Source organism: Calypte anna, chromosome 12 (assembly GCF_003957555.1).
Source record: "Calypte anna isolate BGI_N300 chromosome 12, bCalAnn1_v1.p, whole genome shotgun sequence".
In the NCBI taxonomy this organism is placed as follows: Eukaryota; Metazoa; Chordata; class Aves; order Apodiformes; family Trochilidae; genus Calypte; species Calypte anna.
Genome location: NC_044258.1, coordinates 8,484,301 through 8,508,214, shown reverse-complemented (window position 1 = coordinate 8,508,214; position 23,914 = coordinate 8,484,301). Strand labels below are relative to the sequence as shown.

Sequence of the window (23,914 nt, the reverse complement as noted above, 5' to 3'; positions counted from 1 at the left end):
TATTAAAGTGTACTTATCAGTTCAGTTTTCTTGATAGAGATTTTGATATAGTATTGATCTCGTAGGAAAATCAATTTACAATAGGGCCTGGAAGTAAATTTACCATGTACTAGCTATGGGACAGTACCTATCTCATGGGGAGTTTGAATTAGAAGCCTGTTTATAACCCAAATCACCTGTTAATATAGGAACAGAGTCAAACAAATGACTTGCATTTAAATTCATCTGTTTAAGTTGGTCCTTTAGAACATACTCATTTGAGCAAAGTCCCTGGGTGATGTGGTTAGACAGCATCCGCACTGGAGTTACAATGAATCTACCTCGGAACATGGATAAAGGAAAGTGTGTTTAGAATGCTATCTTTCCTTCCACCATCTGCATGATATTAATTCTATGTGACTCTTGTTGATTCTGTTAATTTTTGGAAAAGCTCTTTGAGAGTTGAAAGAATTTTCTTCTGGGTTTTGTTAGTGCAAAAAAAGTGAAACTTGATTACAGGTTAAGAAATTTTCCTGAGGCCATCACCAACATAAAAGTAAGTACTGTATCCACTGGTAGAGGGCAATTGGTATTAAGATATTCTTGGTATTATGAGCAAGGGTTGAATTACTCCAGTTTATTTATTTGATGGTATGGAATAACTGTAATAGTGATAAGAGCATCCATGTATCTTGTTATCTCACGGTGACAGATTTTATCTGCACGTGGTAGTAACTGAATTGTTGATCTTTTCTTAAAGATCTGTATCTAAAATTTCCTTTCATTCAGTAATGTGTTAGGTCCCATGATCACTTATTCTTCTAGGTTCCTCTGTCTGTATCAGTTAGTTTCTAAATTCTTTTAACTTATTATTTAGCAGAGTGATTCTGGTGTAGAATTAAAATATTAAGTCAAACAGAGCTTTTAGCATAGCTTTTTGTGATTGTTGTTGACATGCCTAAGTAGCTACTGTAAATATTTGAAGTATACTTATGCCTGTCAGTAAGAGTTTACAAGCTAATTAGCAAAACATAAAAACAGATTGGAAAAAAACAGTAAGCTGTTCTGAAACAGTAACTATAGAAAAATGGAGTGGCTTTGTTGCCTTCAAACACAACATCCTTTATCATATAATTTTCTGACTTCTGTGTATAATTCTACTCTTGAAAAGTAACTGAAACAGAAGACACCTGACATCATCCTAAACCACTGTTAAAATAATATATTCCAGCATGTAAAAGAAATTTCTCACTTTGCATCTTAGACACAGAACAGGATGAAACTGATGGCAGATAACTACGATGATGACCATCACCACTACCACCACCATCACCACCACCACCATCATCGATCTCCTGGGAGGCCACAACACTCCAACCACAGACCCTCTCCGGATCAGGTTAGTCACTTCTTTTTTTCACCTTCAGTTTTTTAATTTTCCTCTTTTTTATATTTCAAGATTAAATCAATATTCCAAAGAAATAATAAGCAAGTTATGCGTTCTTTCAACTTAAACTAATAGTTCTGCAATTTATTTCCATTCCTGAAACAATTTTAACATTTTGACACTCGTCTGATGTCATATTTTATTTCCCTATGACAGAATCTGTGATTCTAGGTTCAATCATTCATAGGATCTATGATTGTATGATTAGGGGACAAGACAGTGTAAGAGAGCTAACATTTAGTGAAGACAATGCTGATCAATGCACAAAACCAGGTTATTTAGGGAAGAGAATGGATAAGAAGCATAATGAAAATCTGCTTCAAAGCATATTCAAGAGCTTAAAAAAATTACGTGAATTAAGGAAATGGATGCATGATTTAAATAGAGCACATAAAATTCTGACTATTTTACTGTATTTACTTGTACTCATCAGGCAGGAGGGATGTTCACAGCAGGGTTCTAAAGAGGTCTGTCCTTTATCTGCTTCTATGGAGTGTTTTCTTAGGAAATATTTCTATAGTGAAATATAAAAAACAATATTATTTAATAAGGAATGAATCTGAAAGAAGCTGCTCAACAAACTACTTCAGTCTCAATAAGCTGGAGAGAAAGTCTAGAATAAGGAATCTGAAATTCAGTAAAGCCAAGTCTGCTTGCAAGGAAGAAGTCACGTGTATTGATGAGGCAAGAAAAAGGGATCAGGATTGCAAATAATATATGACAAAGATGGAATACCAGTGAAATGAAATTGGATCTAATTCTGGGATGGATGTAGTACTGGAAGAGAAACAGGAAGCAATTATTCTGTTGTTTTCCAACACTGGTGAGACTTCACCATGCTCTAAGAAAGATAGGCAAATTAGAAAGGGACAAAAGCAGAGTAACAAGAATCACAGGAGTTTCAGAGAACATGACCTATGAGGAAGGCTTAAAGAATTGGGTTTATTTAGTCTAGAAAGTACAGGGGAGACATAAGTTTTCTGACAGATAAAAATGTTGTAAGGAAGATGATGATCTTTCATCAGTGCCCACTGGAGAAAGAGTAAGTGTGGTAAATTTAATTTCTACCAAGAATAAATAGATTAGTTATTAAAAAATGAAACTTTTTCACTATGAGTCTAATGAATATGCTAGTGGAAAGAAAATGTGGGCACTCTTTCATATAGATGTAATGGAATCTCCATTCTTGGAAATTTTAAAGAACTGGTTAGATGAACATCTGGTACACATGGTAATAGCTTTATTTCATCTTGAGTTGGTGCATTGGGCTTGGTGTGGGTGTTGTACTGAAATTCTGCCATTTCTAAATTTCCACACTGTGAAAAATGGATTAGCTCAGCATATGTGTACTTGTAAAGCCAGCAAATAAGAGACCTGTAGCAAAATCATTGCTGAAATAGTTTTTGAGAACAGTGCAGTCAATAATAATCATCAGTGAAGTAGTCATTGCTCTAAGTCATTAGCTTATGTTTATCGGTTGTGGATTTTATTTTGTTCTTTACTTCTGTTATCTTCTTTTTCTGTTATTTTCTTTACTTTTTGTTATTTACCATTCTGTACAGCATTTTGTACAGCAGTGTGATTCCCATGTGCCATAAAAACCTGTATGTCCCATTGAATCCTGTATTACCCAAAAAATTCTAGTTATCTTTGATGACCATAATCCAGCATACTGCTATGGTTTGAAACCACAGAATAAACTGAGAAAATAATAGACTTGCAAATCATTAAAGGGCATTTTTAATTTTGTAAGGAGATTAAGACAGTGATGCATATTGTAATATAAATGTCATTTCATTTAGTGAATGCTAGGGAGACTTCTTGAAAGCTTTCACTAGTTCTGGAGAAACAGAGAAAGTTAAATATACAATTTCTTATTTCTATGGATAATACTGGACTTTCTAATTTATATGCTACTTTTATGGAGAGAAATATATCTATTTTATACATGGATGTAAAGTATGTGTATGGGCACTGGAGTTCATATTTGTATGGAAGAAGATATTTCTGACTTACTGATGTAAAACATTGTATTTGTGCTACTATTGCACCTACTTTAAAGAGAATGGTGTCCAGCTTCTTAAAAAACCCAAACACATCTTTCTTGAAATATGCATACTGTTAATGTGGTGCTGTTTGGTTCAGGTATTGACATTTTGTTTTAATGATCATGTTTTTGTTATGGATGTTCCTCGGTATCATAACATGGTATGGGCAGCATGTGGCAGCATGTTTCTAGATGTAGTAAAGGAAAAGTTCTCTGACTTATTCTGAAAGAAACAAGTTGGGCGCCTTTTTTCAGACATAATGGACATGGCTTACGTCTTCAGGATGCTGCTAGGGAGCAAAGCCAAGTTTCCAGCTACTTCTTGGATTTATCCCTGTCTGTTTAGGGAGAGTCATCAGTTGGCAACCTTTTTGGCCTTTGTATATCTGGACTTAAACCCTTGGGAAGATGTAAGAAAGCTTCACAAGCAGTAGGAAAAATCTATCTCTCTTCTGCCCATGCACATGGTTACATTACAGCAAGTTATGATGTGTTCTCAAGTTATCTTGGTGCATCTGATTTTTATTTGGTATAAATACATTTCTGGGGACTGAGTTCTGCTATGTCAATAACTTTGCAATAATAACTTCTTTTACTAGTCATTAAAAAACTTGGGAAAAAAGATAATTCTGCAGCTTCACACTAAAAATTTAGCCTTTTCAATTTTGGCTTGGGAGTTGGCAATCTTTCTTAAATCCCACCTGGAAACATTTTGGCAGTAAGTGTGTATCCTGGAGAGCAGGAGTAATACTCCTAGCATGAAAATGAGCTTAATAAGCATTCTGTACGAGCTTCAGTTTCTAAGGACTTGTAACATGTAGCTCCTTGTAGAATGTATTACAGTAATCTAATCAGGATCATTGCATCCAAGATCTAACAGGAATAAAAAGAACACATAACTAAATAAATTTGAACTTTCCAATTTAGAAGCTGTTTTGTCCCATAGTGCAGACTGTCCAGCTCCCTTCCTCTCTTATTTATCACCTCTTATTTATACTTACAACTTCTGGTTTTCCTTAAAAGCTTTTCTTTTGGCCTTGGCTGCTTTCAGCATCCTTCAGTTTTCTTCCGTGTATTGAAAATACTTTGAGGAATACCTGTTTGTGTTACACATGTGACTGTGTAGTCTTGAAGCAGATTGCTCTTGCTTTAGAAAGTTGGTAGGAATCACCACATTTGTATTCATGGTGCAAATGTCCTGCTGTACTGCAGTCCTTTTGAATTTTTTTTTTCTTGCCCTTATAGTGTCCTAACAGATCTCTAAGTTGATAACCAACAGAGAGTTTTTTCTTCCTAACCACAAGTCTGATCAAATTGAAATATCTCTCAGAAACCTTTCTGCCCCTCAGTATTTGCATCCTGTTCTGAGTTCCAGGCTCTGATCACCCATATTCACAAGTAATTTCTGTGGGCATTTTATATTCCTTGCTGTCTCTGAAATAGTCCTTAATTTATTGTCACATATGACAGATCTCTAACTCCAGGATGGTCTCCATACAACAAATGTTTGTTTTTATTTTGCTGTCACCCAAACTTTCTTTTGGAAGGTCATGATATCTTTGCTATGTGGTTGGTTAAAAGATCCTAAATTCAAGTTACTCCTTATGGTCTACAAAATATAAAAACTGTACCTGATTGTTTAAATTGAAAACAGTGTATCTATGTAAAATTGGGACTTTTTTAAAAAGAAGTTCTGATGTGTATGTGTCTAGAATATACTTAAGTTAGTTTGATGGCATTCTTAACAGGAAATTTTGCTATTTGAGAGATCATATGGAAGAACTTGAGTCTGCATCCATGCAGTGGAAGACAGAAGGTATAGCATCCAAAATTTTTTCTTAGTTATTTACAATCCTGTTGATTATAAGAACTATCAAATCATCTTACCTCCCATAGTACTGGAGGTTTGTTTCTCATCTCCTAATTTTCCTGAATTACCCAGCTCTAGTTGAGTCAAAGTTGAATGCTTTACCCCATGGTCACCAAGGCTACAAATATATTTTAATTTTGTTTTATGATGAGAGATTGTATTCTTAAGAATGATTAGATGCTGTAATTGAGGACAGAATGGCATCTGGTGTCAGAAGCATGTAGCATCTCCTTTTAGATCTTTTAATCTAGTCTGGCTATGCAGAGATTTTTTTCCTATTTAAAACATTTTTGATGTTCTACAGGGTGGTGTCTAGAAGTAATTTTTTTACAAGTTCACCTTCAAGTTTTCCATTACTCTGAAATCTGAAAAAAGAGGTCTCAAAGGTAGTTCTAGGTTTCTGAACTATGCACTCATCTAAAGGAAAACTCCTTCCTTATTAGCCCAGTGATGGGGCGCTGTGTATCTCTGAAGCTTTCCCTACTGCTGCTCTCCAGTCAGAAAACCAGCTGATTGCTTTCTGTCAAAAACTGCCTGATAGCTCTCAGTGTGGTGCTGAGAGGGGTGAGTGCCACTTTGTGTATTTTGGCAGCCTTAGCACAATGCCTTATATTCTGTGCCCATACAGGAAAATTGCCAACTTCAAACTCCTGAATAGGCCTCAGGAATATTGAAACTGGGATTTGGCTTTAACAAAAAACCCCAAAAACCAAACAACACAACACAACTTAAAAGGAGTACAAACATAAACCAAACCAGATTATTTTAGCTTATTCATATAACTGTGGTTATATAAAAAAAGCATAAAATTCTTCATATGGTCAACAAGTTGAAAGTTCAATCTGAGTAGAAGTTTAGTATCTGGAAAATTGAAATAAATATTGTATATGGGAATTTGCTGCAACATTAAAACTGTCTTTTTGTTGTAGAGGAGAGAAGAAACAAAAATAAAAACCCAAAGCACCAGTGACATTTTAGTGTATAAAGGAAGTGGTATGATATAGCTGCTTAATGTAGCAAATTGGAATTATTGGCTCCCTCCCAGTCAGATTTTGTATAATATTTTTGTGTGTTTCTTTATCCAGTGTGTTTACACATTGTATTTGGGCAGGTGTGAGCTTGCTCTTGTCTGTTCAATAAATGTATGTGAACTTGTTCTGCTGGTGCCTCAAGCTGCAAGGCAGCACGCAATTGCATTAGTGCAGTGCTGAGCCTGCACTAAGCTCATTGGAGTCACATGGATTTATTTAATTTAGGAATTTGGGTAGGGCAAGGCTTGCTTTTTGGTGCGTTCAATATAAACAATCCCAGGCATATCCACTGTAAATAACTAGTATTGTGCTGAATTAATTAGTGTTTTGAGATCTCAGGAGTGCAGTGCAAATTAGTCATATAAATGCTGTCACATTTTAAGTATTTCTTCTGATTTTTCATCTTTGTTCCTCATATTCTTCCAATGGAACAAAGAATTTGTGATTCATATCACGCGTTGTTGAGACTCGTTGAACTGAATGCAATAAAATCTTATTTGTATCATGAACAGAATTTAAAAGTCAATTTCTGGATTAAATTGTATACATTTATAGCTATATTGCTTACTATAAACATGGTACCAGATGGTGATACTTCTAAGCATAGACTCATAGACTCATAGAATGTTAGGAGGGGCCTATAGAGATCATCTAGTCCAACACTCTTGGCAAAACATGGTCACCCAGGGCAGGTCACCCAGGAATGCATCCAGGCAGGTTTTGAAAGTCTCCAGAGGAGACTTCACAACCTCTCTGGGCAACCTGCTGCAGTGCTCCATTTCTGTCACCCTCACAGTAAAACAAGTTTCTCCTCACGTTGAGGTGGAACTTCCTCTATTTTAGCTTATACCAAATTATTCATTGTCCTATTACTGGGCACCACCAAAAAGGGATTGACCCTCTCCTCCTGATACCCACCCCTCAGATATTTATAGGCATTAAGATCCCATCTCAGCCTTCCTTCTCAGATTTTGAGGATAATGTGACTGGTTTCAAACCTAAATTTAATTGTATATTACTTTGTTGCTAGGATGGGAAAAAAAAAAGCCTTGAAATTTGGAAGAGTCTACTAAATTTGATTTTTATCATTCAGGGTTAAACACCAATTCTTGGTATGCTACTGTTCTAAGGTTAGAAATATTATGATCTACTCAAGGTTTCTCATTTAAGTAAGAGCCAACAGAAGTTTGTTTATTTATTAAATTTTTTTTGTTGCTACCTCTTTAATTGTAATTATACTGTAGCCAGATAATTTTTCACATAAGTTTTAGTTATATTAAATTTGTAATTTGAGTAAGAGACCAGGTAAACCTGAGGTCTACTAGGAGTTATACAGCAGAGAATGGGTTTTGTTGTCTATGATACCTCCAAGAGATAGATTTCATGTATTGGAAAGTTATACCTCTCTTTTGCTTACAGAAATTAATTTATTTTATGTTTTGAGGTTTAATGAATGTGATATAAAATGTATACATACTGCTCAATGTGTATATTTATATATATCTATATTTATATGTTAGCTTTGCAGTCTTTTCCACATATGGAAGAATTTTTTGAGATCATGTTTAACTATAGAAGCCTCTCCCCCTCACTTCCCCTGAATGTGTGTGTTAGAATATACAACGCTTATATAGGAGGTTTACATTTATCTTGTATTTCTTACTAGAAAAATTAGCTGCCACCATCATAGTCTAAAATAGGTCTTTAGACCAACTGAAAGAGCCAAAAATGCATTTCTGGGAGACAGTAACTTGATAACAAAAGTTACATATCTGGCGCTGGTTGCTTAAGTGAGATAACATGTCACAGGCTTTCACTACAAAGGGGACCATAAATTTTTGCATTGCAAATCTGATTTCACGGCCCACTTCTTGTAAGAAGCATTGGGTTTCCGCTTCATCTAGTGATAAAGCTTCAGAATGCATGAGTATATCTGGTGAAACATCTTATTCATGTTAATGCTAGTCGGCTGTCGTAAAGTAAGTGGTCAGAAAGAACCTTGAACTTTCTGCTTACCCCCATCACTCGTATTTATGTTTGACTTTAACCCAACTATATAGCAATAAAACAAATGGTGAGATGGGGTTTATGGTCATTTTCATAATTGGATGATGTATAGTTACTTGTGACCCCTTCTGTTATGGATAGGTTTGAAAGCAGACCTATGACATAAATCCATATTGCTGAAACAATTTTTAAAGATTTATTCAACTTCTTGAATATACAAATGAAACATAAAATTAAGACCTTCTAAAACTCTACACAGCAAAGCCATAAGGGAATTCACTGTTAATCTTTCCCCTTTACAGATATAGGCTCAGTTCTTCGAATCATTCATGCACAAAACTCCTATGCAGTCCATTGTTCTGGGTATGGGGAGTTCATGAGGAAAGTCCTCAGCTATGCTTGCTCCTAAAAAAAGAAGTAGCAGATAAAAGTCTAAGCTCTGAAAAAGTCTGATTTTAGGCTAAGTACTTGATTTGAAAGAAATGTTATTACTTTACAAGTAGATTTTTGTGTCACAAGGATAAATTAATATTTGTTAATGTAATTGTTTGCTGTAAGTAGGACAGTTTCACAGGCCGGAGCCAGTAGTTACATGTTTAATGACCCATTAGTAGCCATAGATAATAAGGAGAGTAGCATAAATCAGTCATCAGAAAGTTAGCTCAAGAGATGAGCAGGTTATCACTAGATTTATTTAACCCAAGTTAAGACATTAATTCTTAGCATGCCGGCACATGAAAGGGAAATGTGATGAGCCTTGTCAGGAAGGGTCTTCTCATGTGGGAAGAGAGCCAGAAAAGCTTAACTCATCAAGGTTTTAATGTAGCCTGTGTTGCAAAGCTTTTGTCTAAAAGGAGATTAGGATTTTTTATTTTTTTATTTTTATTTGAAGAGTGCTTTTTATAAAAATACTGGGGTGCCACAAAGCTGCGAGGATGCATGCTGTACTTCAGCTTTGTGGAAGTACTTGCTGTCAGTTTTTTGAGTCAGTTTCACAATAGTCTTCACTTCAGGTAACCACATTTTATACACCAGCAGGACTCATAATAATGCAGAATTTTGCACTCTTCTAGTGCTTCTACATTAGGGTTTTCGTTCTGATCAAGACTGCAGATTTGAGTCAAATCTCCCTATCATTCCCACTTAAAATCACTATGGTTCATATCCAGAAGTGGTGCTGAAGTGGGCACACTGAATTCTTTTTTGATTAATTGAAAGATGCATTCCACAAGGCCCCCCAGCAATGTGAAATTGCTAAAGGGAATTCAGTCTTGGGGACATAGCAAAATTAATCCAGAATACCCTTCCAGCAGAGGTGTATAGTATGGATGAAGATTCTCAGGACCAGCTACAGATCTGTTGCTGTTGCAGCACACTGCTAAATATAACCTCTTCCAGTTATTTCATCTTCACCAGTAACAAAGAGTATACTATAATGAGAATACAAATAGAACAAATTCTGATTATTAATTTTTTTTTAGATGTACTTAATCACGTAGACCATGATTAAAGTTTTCCTTTGTTTCTAACCTGCTGTGTAATGTAGCCCCTTTTATCTGGAGGCCACTGCCTCAAATTTACTGCTGAAACTGATGAACCTTAAAGAACTGATGGCTGACAAATGTGCCTGTAGAATTGGTATTAAGATCCACTTGAGTAATAAACCAGAAGATGTCTTTACACAACCTTTCTCTATCTGTGTGAAGTGTTTTTCATGCACTACTTTTTAAGCTACTTTGAAGCGAGTTTTGAGGTTTTAACATTAGGCATTATGATAATTAGATCTGAAAACTGAATTGCAGTAAAACCAGATATTTATTTTTAATTTTTTAAGCAAATATGATAAGTAGCAGCATAGAAAAAAAGAATTTACTGAGAAAAGAATGAGATAAAATCAATGAATTAATAATCTATAAATAGGCCATGTACAAAGGTTTTCATAATACTTGTGTTTATACCACTGTACTGTGCCTAAATCTGTCCAAATCAGAAACAGGGATGTCACTCCTAAAATTAGAATGCATTCAATATCTTAGATATTTTAAATTTAGAATTATTTTTAACGATTAGGCATGAATACTGATTTATCAATTCAAATGTTACTTCCAGATTTTTTTTTCCCTTTGCTTGTCTTTGAGATTTTGTTTTGCAGTTTTTGTCATTGAATGGCTATTCTTGACCCTATAAACCGATGAAAGATCCAAGTTTAAAAAGCAGTTAATGTACACAAACATTAATCAAAAATTACTTGATTATAGTTTATTGTTTGAAAGCCCTGTAGATTAATGACTCTGTAGGATACACATTGATATGAAGGAGTAAGCATACTTCGGGAAGCTTCTAATCCAATATTAATAAATGATAAGGAGTAACTGCAGCTTTTGTTCTGCTTCACAGTGTGTGAAGAATGTGAAAAAGGTTATGAGGTCCATTTGTCTCAGACCATCAATAAAGAATTCTGTATTCTTTTACAGTTACCTGTTTGCATTGAGGTACTTTAGCTCCTTGTTAGAATAGTTTATTCACATAACCAGTGATAAATACAATCCTGATTCTTATGTGCTTTTTACCCAATGCTTTTGAGTTGTTGCTGTCTGTACAGAAAAATCTGTAAAGCCTATAACACTGTTAGGGTTTGTACCATCAAATATGCACTCCTCAAAATACTACAGGCAGCAGAATAACAAGGAGAGTTAAGTCATATCTCCTAACTTTGATCCAATGCACTGAAAGGAGGTAATAAAGGCATGAAAACAACCTTGTCTGCATAATGGGAATAGTAAGTGATCAATTAGTTGTTTCTCTATTCCTTTTAGATATTGCATCCATATATTCTGACTCCTGTTAAATTGAAATGTGACAGCATGTGTCATGAAATTGTGGTTCTTTGGTTTAATCATATTTTATGAAGGAAAAAGAGGGTTGACATTCTTAAATATCTGAAGGAATTTTACTTTTGTCTACAACTATCAAGTACCATGCATTTTTAGGTCAATTCATTACCTAGTATCAATTTATGACACAATTAACTAAGAAGAGAACATATTAGGTAAGAAAACACATAATTATGAAATGTTGAGCTTTTTTGATAAAGATGCTAAGAGTGGGTGAGCTGTGCTTAGGTTAGTGCAAGTCTATTTATAATTAATTCTATAAATAATTTGTGTTTGGAAGTATGAAAATGAGAAATGAGTAGATATCTGGGGTAGGTATAAATCAAGTCTAAATACTGTATGGATACAAGGTTTTAAAACGAGACAGTGTATTGAGACTGGTTTTGAGGTTGCTCTTAGTACTAAATACTGAAAATCCAGTGAGGGTTTGTAATTTTCTGTTCAGTTGTCTGTCAGACAGATCACTGTGTTTAATTATTTAATGATCTTGTTAGGCACTAAAATTGGAAAATGCATTATAAACTCTCTGTGTACAGCTAGAAATTGTGGCACAGACATTCTCACTAAAACAGATGTGAGGGAAAAAGGCAGGAAAAGAATTCTATTAATTGTAGACGTTGAAGGTGAAGTGCACTAAGATGATACTCTGGACCTGACCACTCAATTTCTTCATTAAATCTGTGATTATTTTGAACACAATCAGACATATCTTTAGGAAGTGTCTAGGTCTTGATATATTGAAGTCATCTGGAACTGATGAGGTATTGAAAACTATGTACCATATTTGCAGTGTAGTTAATTCCTATATATTTCTGTCCAGGTTTTTTCTGCTAGAGAAAAGAGCTGCCACCCTTTCTGTATATGTTAGTTGTATATATGTGTTCCCTGATCTGGTTACTTGTTCAGATATTGACAAGAGAATGACAGGAGGGCCAGATGTGTAATTCTGCAAAGATGGAGCAAACATTTTGATTTTTATTTCTATGCCTGTATTACTCCTGGTAAATTCAACAATGTATCACATGTTCACTTTCACCATCATCTGTAAAGCTCTGCCTAGTGTCATCCATTTCAGGTGCAGTCCTTTGTCTGCTAAGATTCTCCTCTATGTTTTCAAGTGATGGCACTGTATACATGATTTCAGTCATATGAGTATGTGGCCAGTAACATTTATTTTGCTGATCCCAAATCCATTCACTTTTTCAAACAATTTTTTTCAAATCATGGGAATACGAAACAAGTTTGGAATGAGAAAAAGTTATCTGCATGTTCCCTTCCCTCTCCAGCAACGTTCATTCTTTAGAAAGCTAATTTTGCTGACACTCTGTCTTGTGGCATGAAATCAAATGCCTAACAGAAATCTTGGCATATTATTTCAAAGCACTTACCTTATCAAAAAGAGACTCTATGTAATTGAAAAAGATAGAAAGTTATTTTGACAGAACCAGTACTAAATAAAGTGATGTTGATTGACGTTAACTGAGCTCTTGCTTTTAATTCATTGCTTATTGTATATCAGGATCAGTGTCAAACTATATAGTCTGTAATTTCTGATAATACTATTTAGAAATACTTGATGATATTTGATTCTTCAGCTCTTCTATAGTTCTGCCAAAAAGAGATCATACAAATAACTGGAGTAAAAATGAGCATCTGCCTGTATGAAGAACTACAATACAATAAATGGCAAAACATCTGTATGTAGTTAGGAGTCATTTAGAAATGTGATGAGTTGCCCATTTTGTTGATTTTTTGGTGTTTTTAAAGGTATCACCAAAGATTAACCTAACGAATTCTGTTGGTGAAATAGGATCAAACTACTCAGTGGAAAAGTAGCCCTTCAGTCTTTCCTCAACCTTTACTTTGGCAAAACAGTTGTCAACTTCAAAGTCAATTCATTGAGAGTTAGCAGTTCTGAATAAAAGTAGCTCCTATGGAATTCAGGGGGAAGGACTTGTATTTTCAGTGATGTGAACCCAGCTCGTTGTAGGGCTTACAGGGTATGTTGCTTTGTTTCAAAAATAATATTCAAGCATTACTGTGTCTTTGTAGTGTTGTTATGCAGACCTCATAGTGAAGACGTGTTCCAAGTTAACTGTAAAAAATTTAGCCACATTTCTTCTGTGTTAAATGATAGCTAAGTTTATAGTGGACTGTCAGATTTCTTTACTTACTTCAGCAGCATGCAAGACATCTATCTTAACATCTGGTTTTTAATAACAGTTGACATCTGGGAGCTCTTTTTTATTCAAGGAACGGACTAGAACAGTAGTGATTCTGACAGTGTATATTTTCAGGCTAAAATTCCTGTCCATTTCAATAATAATTAATTACTCTTTTTTTTTTTTTTAATTTTTAGATTTAATTAATTGCCAGCAACATGTTGCATCACATGACTTTCAAAGTTTTGAAACTAGAGAATGTAATTTTAAAGTGTTTGTGAAAAAGTAATGGGTGCTAGGGATTCTAATAATACCTAAATTAAAAGATTTTATTTGGTTTCAAAGTGCTGACTTAAATGAAAAACATTGTGTTGTGTGCCTCTGTGTTCTCAAAGCTGAGTATCACGTCAGAATTTGGTATGATGGAATTATATATAGATAGGGTTATACAAATCTATGTGTGCAAAACAAAGAGTCTACAAAAAATGTAAGGTTTGGTAGTGTAATCTTTTGTATACAGGAAAAAACATTTCACTCTCCTGATTAAGTCACTGGTTTTTATTTTGTTTTTTTAAACTTCATGTTTCCAATAAATGTGAAGAAATACCTTCTGCTTTCAGCATATCTACAGTAAAATAATCCCGTTTAAAAATTCATGAAATTGTTATGGGTTTTTTTGTATTTGCCATTAGTGTTTTCAATCATTAAAACTGAATCAATTAGTAATCCTAATGATTAAAAATGGACAAAAAGAATCTAATAGTATTTGACAATGTGCAGTGTTTAATGATTGTTTAAAAGATAGATTTAACTTGATAACGTTAGAAAAATTCACTTCATTTAATGATAGTTTTTTTATTCTGCAGCATTTTTGTATCCTTTAACCTGACAGAATGTAAGACGATTTGATTATTGTCATTAGTTTGCTTACTTATGAGGTTTGATCTGTTTCTTCTATCAGTGTTGTTTTGAACTGTGTACAGTGAAAAAATGGGTGATCTTTTAATATTTAATCTTATAATCTACTTCCTACGCACTGATTTAACTGGGTGGGAAAAAAGTTAACGTCACTGGTTTTGATTTTTTTGGTTGCTATAGATGCAGATTCTTGTATATGTAACACAAACTTGTTCAGTTGTTTTCGCTGGCTGACATTTAAAAAAAAATAATCATGTCAAGAAGATTGTATTTTATATGCACCAAAGTAACTAAACTTTTCTTTTTTCATTCCAATGCTGACATCGTCTCTGTGCATCTCCTGATGTCTGGCACACAGGATGATGAGGAGGGTATATGGGCATAACCGTTCCTAGAAACCAAAGTTCCAGTTTTGTTTTGAGAGGTGAGAAACTCTCTTTTCTATCTCTTTCAAGCTGCAGCCTCTTTTTTGTTGTTTTATTTTTAGCTTCATGGAGCTATGTGCTTGTTGACAAGTATGTTTGTGAACCCTCTAAAAATGGTTTATAATATGCAATGAACAATGCAAAACCATGGCTGTCAGTTTAATGGGCTAATGGTTTAAAGTTTTTTCATATCCTATTATGGCTAAAGGAATAGGAAGGTAAAAAACTTCAAAAGGAGTGTATTTGTATCCTCTTTTCAGTAGATAAGGGTTTCTTTAAACTAGTATTAATCTGCTAACTAATTTTGAAAATCCCTTGAAGAAACCTTAGCAGAATGAGTATCAAAGTTTGGGACTTAATTTTCCCTTAGATTAAGCATGCAATTTTACTAGATTAGAAGTTCTAATATGCATGGAAAAATGAGACTACCATGCCATGCTACCATCCATACAATAATTTGGTTATGATATTTAAGAGCACCAAATGCAGCTTACTTTGTTTAAGTCTTTTTTAATTATGGCTAAATACTCTATTGTCACTGTGTGTCAGTTATTGCTCAGTGCATATCCACCTTTTTTGGTGCTTGCCCCTGAATCTGTAGGTGGTTTGTAGATCATGGTCACTGTAGTCTCAGCATTGCTAAGAGCATCAGGCCAGGGTGGCTCACGTACAGAAACTGTTACTTATGTCACTGCTTCTTACTGGAACAATTCTACTTACTACAGTGCTTAGGGTAGCAAAATCTACTCACATAAGTAAAGATTAATGTGTTATTAATTGATATTTCGTATCAATTTGGCCCCTGTCATCCCAAGTTGAAGACTGTATGATTTTTTTTTTCAAGCTGTGTTTTAAGCCATGTAACAAGTCAGTCGTTCTGTCTAACAGGAGTAAAATATCCAATATAATTTTCGTTTGTGTATGCTTGCTTTTTAGAATAGTTACGAGATGCAAAATTAGCACTTCTTAATAGTGAATTTGTATTTTGTTATTTAAAACATTAAGCTGTTGAACTTTTCTGTCACAGAGAAGCTCAAAGATTACACACATGTAAAATAGTGGGTGCTGTAATACTGTTAACATTTAAAAGAAAGCAACCTTGGTACATCAGAGGATAGTTATGAACCTTTTTTGGTTTCATGCTTTCTGATTTGATTTTAAATGTCATGCCTGTACAGTTGGGATGTATAGATAAACTCCGTGTTTAATGACACATAATGTGCACATGGTAACAGCAGGTAAGGATGTGAATCTCATGCTAAAATCTTTTAGCTACATTTTCCTCGTCCCTGAATATAATCAGACTTGAAAAATAATTTGGAATTATTCTTTTTCACATATGAATGTACAAATGGTATATAGGTTTTCAGTGTTGTGTTTTAACTGATTAGCAAGTTCTGTTAAAAGCAGCTGCATGATATTTTAGTAGCAGTTTATGATGTTATTTAAAAGTAATGTAGTTTTCAGCTGTTCGTCAGCATCATTCTTCTGTTTTGGGTATGGAGAGCAGATCTTTGTTTATTTTCCAATTTAAAACCAGACATTACTCTCTGACTCTTCTGTTCAAATGCCAGCCTAATTTAGCTGATATCATTATATACCAGACCCTTGACAATAATTTATTTGCTGTTTCTTTTGAGAGGGGGAGCACTGCAAATGTAACATAACAAATACCTGGTGGCAGGCATAGCCTCTCCTCCAGACTGAACTCATAAGTAGACTTGTACTTGCAGGTAGAATAGCCGTGGGAATAGCTACCATAAGGTTTCATTCTCACTGTTGAGACCTGTAAGTATATGTTGCAAAATAAATATTTACAAACATACTTAGAAAAAGTAATAGATGAACTTCCCTATTTTGCACAAACTTGAGAAATAACTCGATTTGGCTATCTCCACTCACCTAGCTCAGCAGTAGGGCTGGCTCAGGTAGAACTGAGGTCCTTAGCTTTTTTATTAAATCAGAGGAAACTGTGTTCTTAGAAGTATTCTTGAGAATATTTCTAAGGTTATGGAATAAACTTCTTTCCATTTTATTTCTATTCTCTGATATTTGAGCAGTGCAGGACTTAAAAATTACTTGACTGTAGGATAACTCTATAGTACTTTCTGCCACATAGACTAAAGCCCTGGATCTGTTAAGGAAATGAAGATCTGTGGTAATGGTGTTATTTCCTGTTTCTACTGACAATCAAAAGGTTGATAGAGTTGAATCTTGTATACATGGTCTTTGTAAAATACGTTTTCCCACACTTACTTGCTTTGTAAAAATTCTGGACATTATAATAGCTTCTGATATAACTTGCTGTGTGATATTGCTTTTAGAATCCTTTTACAATGCTCTAGTTGTGAATTGAAAGGAATAGTGCCTGTGATTTAGTTTTGGAACATTTTAATACTTTCTATCGTTCTTTAAATAACATCTGTGAGATTTGTCTTGGATGAATATGGCTCAATGTTGACTGACTTTAACAGCTTCAATGGTTAGGAATAAAAGTGAAATGAACTGTCTTGAGTGTTTCATTACTCTTTAAAAGTGGCATCGTAAACATGAGCAGCATACCCACATGATTACAATAAGAACATTTCTGTGCAGAGTTTTGAAGTTCTAGGCATAAACTCCTCACTGCCAGGAGCTCTCTCCTGTGGTTTTGGCAGTGCATGTAAGAAGAGTCTGGACACTCTTCTCACCAAGGCAAGGTGCTAAAACTCCAGTTCAGTCATGTTATCTCCATGGCTGTAAGATTAGACAGGTTAACATTTTTTGAATGATAGTACTAGAGTGGATAAGTGGTCGAACTGATAACCTGTTGAAATAGATCTGGAGACTAAATAAATGGAATAGAAAGGAGATGGAGATTTCATCTCTATGTAGGAAGGAGCTGATTTCACTCATCATAGTGTAAGGAATATTAAGCCAGCCCTTAATTCATGGGGTCATACATGTTTTCACCATTCCACCTCTCTCCCATTTTCTCCTGATTCTCATCACATGCAGTATGGCAGAGGGAAATCAAATCTCTCAGCTGAGTGTATGGTAAAACACAGACAATACAACTAAATTGGGTAGATATCTTGTTCTGAAGGTTTTCTGCCTTTACTGCAGACTTCTTTCACAAGCTAATCATGAACATAAGAAAACATAGAGGCAATGAGAATGAACTTGAGGGATGTGTTTTATGTTGGAGAGAATTTATAATTTTAGCAATTATTTAATTTTAAAAGTATTTGAACTGCAAGAATGTAGATTTCTAGCAAAAAAGTCCTTCATTTTACTTTTTTATGGTTCATATATTTGCCATCATTTTTAGTCATACAGTTTAAATTATGTGAACTATGGGTGCAGCAGTTCTGTTGCAGCACAACTTTGTTTATCAACCAAAGCATGGTAACCTCCATTTACAGTCTCAAAGACACATTTGTTTTGGTTTATAAAACTTGTATTCAAAGTCTACAACAGTTTTGAAAACTGACTATCAAGAGCCTAGGGGAATCTTTAATTTATTTTTTTTTTGGTTACAGAATTGTAAAAATAGATTATATGCTTTTGAAATGGAGTTTATTTCTCTTTAGAAGGTATTTTTTCCTGCAAAACAAAAAGCACCTGAGATTCCAAAATGTTTAGCTTCTGAACTTATTTTTTTTTTCAAGTCTAATTTTATCCTGATTATATAGACTTACTAATATTGCTTAGGCATTAGGCAATCAAAAATTTTTCTGAGGCCATGAAGTAATAATCTACCTAAATAAGGATAGTGCAGGCTGGTTCTCTCATTACTTTTTAGAAGTATTAATTTAAGAATCACTGAAGTCCTTTTAAATTTACCACTTCAGTACTCATATACTACAGAAGAGTGGCATGAAATGATGGTAGAAATGTTGAGTGGCAGGACAAGAATGTGCTGTAAGGTTATGTAGAGCTCGTTACTGATTATGGAACAGATGAGGTGTTCAGGGATATCTCAAATTTGGTGGCACGTGTAACTGCACTGGTTGGGGCTTGTTAGAAACAGGATCTCTTCCCCTCTCCTCACCCTTACAAAGGGAAAAGCAAATGTGAAAATCAAGAGGTGATGATAAGTTTCAAGAATTAAGCTTTATAGCAGTCTGTCATGGGTGACCGAAGCCATGTGGCTCTCAGAAAATACGATTCGTAGCACAGCTGAGGTGTGCACACAGAATATGTCCTCATTTTCTCCTTTTCAATTCCTGCCACTGAAGTGCACCAGGCAGTGGAAAAACAGTTAGGACTTTGCCACCAGATGTCCATGTGTGTCTGTAACAGAAAACAACAAAAAACCTGTTTGTAGAGTATTTTGTTGGTACAGTAATATAGGCTTTATTCTTTGTCGCTTGTGAAGTAAATCAGGTATTTTAAAAGATGGTTAGGAAGGTTTGGACAAGTTTATTGTCTGTTGTATCCTTAGAACTTGATTACTTGCACACCTAAAATAAAGAGGGTCTGAGGTTTGTGCTCCCCCCAGATGATGTCTACTGTTTTTGAAATTAATATTGTAAATCAACTCTGCTAAATTTTGATTTAGGAGCTGAACATAAAGTCTGCTATTTAGAAGTTTTGCCTAAGTAGTCACTGTGGAGGCATCCTATGTCATCAGTGTCATTCTTCAAAACAATGCATTAAAGCAGAAATTGTCTGTGGAATGGGCAAAGGAATAAAACTTCTCAATTATTGCTCAGACCAAAATTCACAGTTCCCTTCTAACTATTAGATGTTTCTTTGAATGTGTTTTCAGGGATGAGGAGGCTGTTTTAAAACAAATGTGGTACCCAGCTTTGTCTTTGTTCAGATGTGGTGTACATTTTTCTTTCAAATTGTCCTTATTAATAGCAGTAGAGAAGAAGAAAATTTGGTCATGTTGCTATATACGGACATGCTTAAAGACATTAAATATTAGCTATTGTTCTTTTTGCTTTCATTATTTTGAGTCAATAGTTTTGTAAATAATCTGTGTGTGTGTGTGTTTGGTTATTCTGTTTAGCCTGTTTTGGAAAAAACATGTTAACTTTGAAATGAGTCTCAGTAGCATGCAAAGCAATGGAAAAATAAGGAGCATGACTGTTTGCAGTGTTCATTTTAATTCTCTCCTAGAGTGTATGAATACAAGCTCTATGCTTAATTAGCTAAATGGATGTTGCTACATGGACTGAGCCCCAGGGCATTTTGGATTTGTGAATTTTTAGACATGACTGTTGCTTTACTGCAACTTGGTTTTTACTAAACAAAAGGAGGAACCTCCCTAGAAATGTTTGGCAAACTGGGGCCAGATTTGTGACTAGTCTTCATTCCTGTTAAAATTCTTTTATTCATAATGCAAGGTGTTTATAGTTTTTATTTTAATTGAGAAATTTTATATTAGTTAAAAACTTAACTTTCTTTTTTGTCTTAAAGATACTATTACAACTGCTAATATTTTGGGATAGTAACTGCCCAGTGTTGAAGACAGGGTTTTTGTTAACAGGACATAGAAATTTGTTCAGCTGTATGTATTTTTTTATTATTATTATTATTGGTTATGCACTGGAAATATATTGATTGCTTGAAAAGTGTGAAACTTTTTCTGTTTCTTATGCAATGGAAGATCATTGTTCTCCTGAAAAAAAATTCTTAACTTTCTGTTACAATGCTCCTTTGGTCAAATACATTAAAGTCAGAAGTTGGAAACCTGGGCCCATTCAAGTCAGTGAGATTCTTATTTATTTCAGTGCTTTTAAGTTTTCAATCAGAGCAGTTTCAGTCTTTTGGTTTGTTCACAGTCTTAGTAGAAAAAAATCTGTGCATCTACGTATTCTCAAAGAGATGTGTACAACTTAGATGTCCCTTTAACAGGCATTTATCTTATCTTATCCTATCCTTGGTATTTATGAGACACCAATCACCCTCATGTCTAGCTATAGAACTTTATTGTATAAATACAATAGTTTTGTCTGTCACTTGTGGTTCTAGCTGTGTGATTCAGGCCATTCTGCATGAACTTTGGTCTCAGCTTCTTCACTACAAGTGCAGAAGGTGTGCAAACAAGCTGAAAATGTAGCTGATGACCTGAACTTCAAAGCTTTTGATGTCAGCATAAAGACAACATTTACAATCATCAGTCATGCTCTTTTATAATCTTCCATAGTAAAAGTAAATAACAAACTAGAGCAATATTTAACACTGCAGAAAATGAGAAAAGGCAGCATATATTTGCCCCCTTCAACTTTGTTTTGAATTGTTATAGGTGCTGGAAAGAGAAGCAGATAATCACTGACTTCACACTGAAAGAATTAATCTCATAATCTAGATATAGTTTAATATCTGAAGCTAAGCTGACATCTTAAAAAAAGTAGCAAAATCTGCTTTGAAGAGACCAGTGCAATTCTGAATTATATTGTGTTGGATTGCACTTCTGGAAATATTGCTGTGAACATGCAAAATTACTATACTTGTCTTGAAAACAGTTTCAAGCAGTTTTTTTGTGACTATTAGAGTATGTGAAGAGCAGCACAGCACAGCATTGCTCTTTGTTTGGAAGCACAAGTACTGCCTGACTTAAAGACTTGATTAAAGGTGGTATGACCTAAAGTTTGGAATGTAAGATTTTACCACAGAATGTTAAATATGAAAAAAAAACCCAGTTAGTTTTGAATAAACATGAAATTTATAAAATTGCTCTGGGAATTTTGTAAAAATTACAAGAAATGTTCAGCAGAATACAGAAAATAATACCTAATAAAAATTTATCTAGTGTTTATTTTTAATAATTATTCTCAGGTATTTGCAATGCTATAATACTGCTTTAAAAAAAACAAACCAAAACCAAAAAGCCCACCTCCCTCTGCTGACCTGCTTAACATAAATGAAATACCAGTTGTCATTGTTGTCTCTTGATTTCCTCAAAGAAATGCTTTGATAGGGCGTGACTGCTATCTTAGATATCAAGTCCTACCAGCCACAAGGCCTGGAGCCAATTTTGAGACACATCCCTGTCCTGTCTCTTATGTTTCATCTTATTCTGGCAGTGGTTTCTAATGCAGACTTTCAGATCACACACATGCAATGATAGAAGCACTGTTTTTGGGTGTGGTGGCCAGAGCCTCAGACTGAGCCCAGCTACGTGTTGAACAAAGACGTTAAGAAGAGAAGGCATCTGGCTGTTTCAGCAGGTGTATGGCTACAGAGCCACTGCCTTTTTCTGGCAAAGAAAAGGCTTTGGGAAGGATGGGATTGTTTTTAGCTAGGCAAGCTAGCTAAATGGTTCATGTACTGGTTTTATTTTAAACTGTATCTCTTGGTTCATGTACTAGTTTTATTTTAAACCATATCTCTTGACAACACTGAGCAAGCTACTCACTCAAAAAGCTTTTGTCTAAGAAGGGCGAGGGACAAACAGCTGGAATGTCTTTCAACAGCATATCTGATTGTAAATGAGGAGAGCTGTCCACAGCCTTAGGCAATGGGCAGAGCATTATACGAAGTGCTGGGCCAGTTGATGATAATATTACCACCCACCCTGTTTATTACTATTTGTCTGTTAGTTACCCTCCCAGATCTCTCAACAGAGGAAATCACTCCCATCAATCCCATATCAAGTTCAATAAGAGTGAGCCAGAGTGGCTAAAACAGTGATGAATATCCATTCATCAGGCAAGCCTGTTCATCGTTGCCTGGGGTGGGTTAGAGAACATCCTGACATTTCTGACTGTAACTGTGTTGTAACATCCAGCTGGTGTTTCAAGCAGAGCAGCTAGTGTTGGTAACATCTTCAAGTGGAAAAGCTCAATCTGGAAGAGAGTTATATCCATAAGTTAAAACCAAAAAGACCCCTATAAATTACTCTCTCTTCAAATGTTCTTGCACCAATTTAGGTAATCAGGTTATTAAAATGATTTTAATTAACTGATGCACTTTTCTTGTTTAACTAATCAGAATCAGAACCTCTTTGCTCATTTGGCAGATGACATATTTTACCAGATGCAAGCATGGAGATGAGTAATAAACATAAAATATTTTCTATTTTATGTAGGATCTACAATTTTGTATACTAAATCTGTGATAAATTCTAGAAAAAAAATTGTTCTTAAAAAGAGCAGCAACAAAACCCACCACCATAAGCAAAAACCACTTTGGAAAAATCTTGCAGTAAGTCTTTTCTGGATTTAGTATGTTAACAATGTGATGAATTTTGTCACACAGTTCTAGGACCTTGAAAGTCATTTGGTGACACATTTCAAATGTAAGTTATATGGGAGCTGTTGAACGACTGCTTCCCAATGTGGCTGAGGCCTAAATCTGTTTTTGTTGGAGCCATCAAAGCAACACAGTGCAGTCACATTCTTTGTGTAGTGTTTTATACCTGTGTTGTGTTTTGACCTGCCTCCTGCATATGAACTTTTCATGAGGATTCATCTTAGGTCTAAGAATATGGGTCAAAAGAATAGGGTCAAAAGTAAACATTGGGCAAGTTTTTATTGATTTAGGAATTCTGTTAGCTAACATGATTCTGATTACAGCAGTTAGAGGCTGTACATTGGTTCTATACCTCTATGGGAATTTATACCTGTGTAAATAATAACAGATCCTAATATTCTGATTGAATCGTGTTTAAGGCTTTTGGGAGGAAATGCTCCCAAGGTTGTCCTTCCATTTTTTTAATGTAGCTGAGTGTCCTACCTGCATTAATTGGGGGGAGAGGGAGGAAAGGATGGAGGTGAAAAACTTTATTCCTTTTGCAAATTGTTTTCATGATAGGTCCTGATCCAATGTCAGACTTCAATGTAACGCTACTGAAAGAATTTCTTATCAGCTCTCTGAATTTTCATCTCTAACTCTGTGCTGTTATTATTTAAATCTGTGGTTAGATTTAATGAAAATCTAACTCCTTATCCACCCTATTTACTTTACCCTCACCCATACTCTGTACAAGGGTGACCAAATCTTTGAGAAATTTACATAGATGCTGCAGCACTCATTTGTAAAATATTTATGAATGATAGGTCATCCTTTTAAAAACCTCTAAAACTGCATGAAATCTCTGCTGGTTTTTTCCAGATTCCTTTACCAAACCAGATTCAGTTTTCCTCCCGTCTTTTACACAATTGCAATCATCCGTCTTCTAGATCTTTTCCTTAATATGT

General features: G+C 34.8%; 1 protein-coding gene across 1 annotated transcript in view; it reads left to right on the top strand.

Moving 5' to 3' along the window:
• ERC2 (ELKS/RAB6-interacting/CAST family member 2) overlaps window positions 1–23,914 on the top strand; it is a 409,582-nt gene that overhangs the window by 287,076 nt on the left and 98,592 nt on the right. Inside the window, exon 20 of the mRNA XM_030458648.1 lies at window positions 1,244–1,378. Coding sequence (XP_030314508.1) covers window positions 1,244–1,378 — 135 coding nt within the window. The remainder of the gene's footprint in view (window positions 1–1,243; window positions 1,379–23,914) is intronic.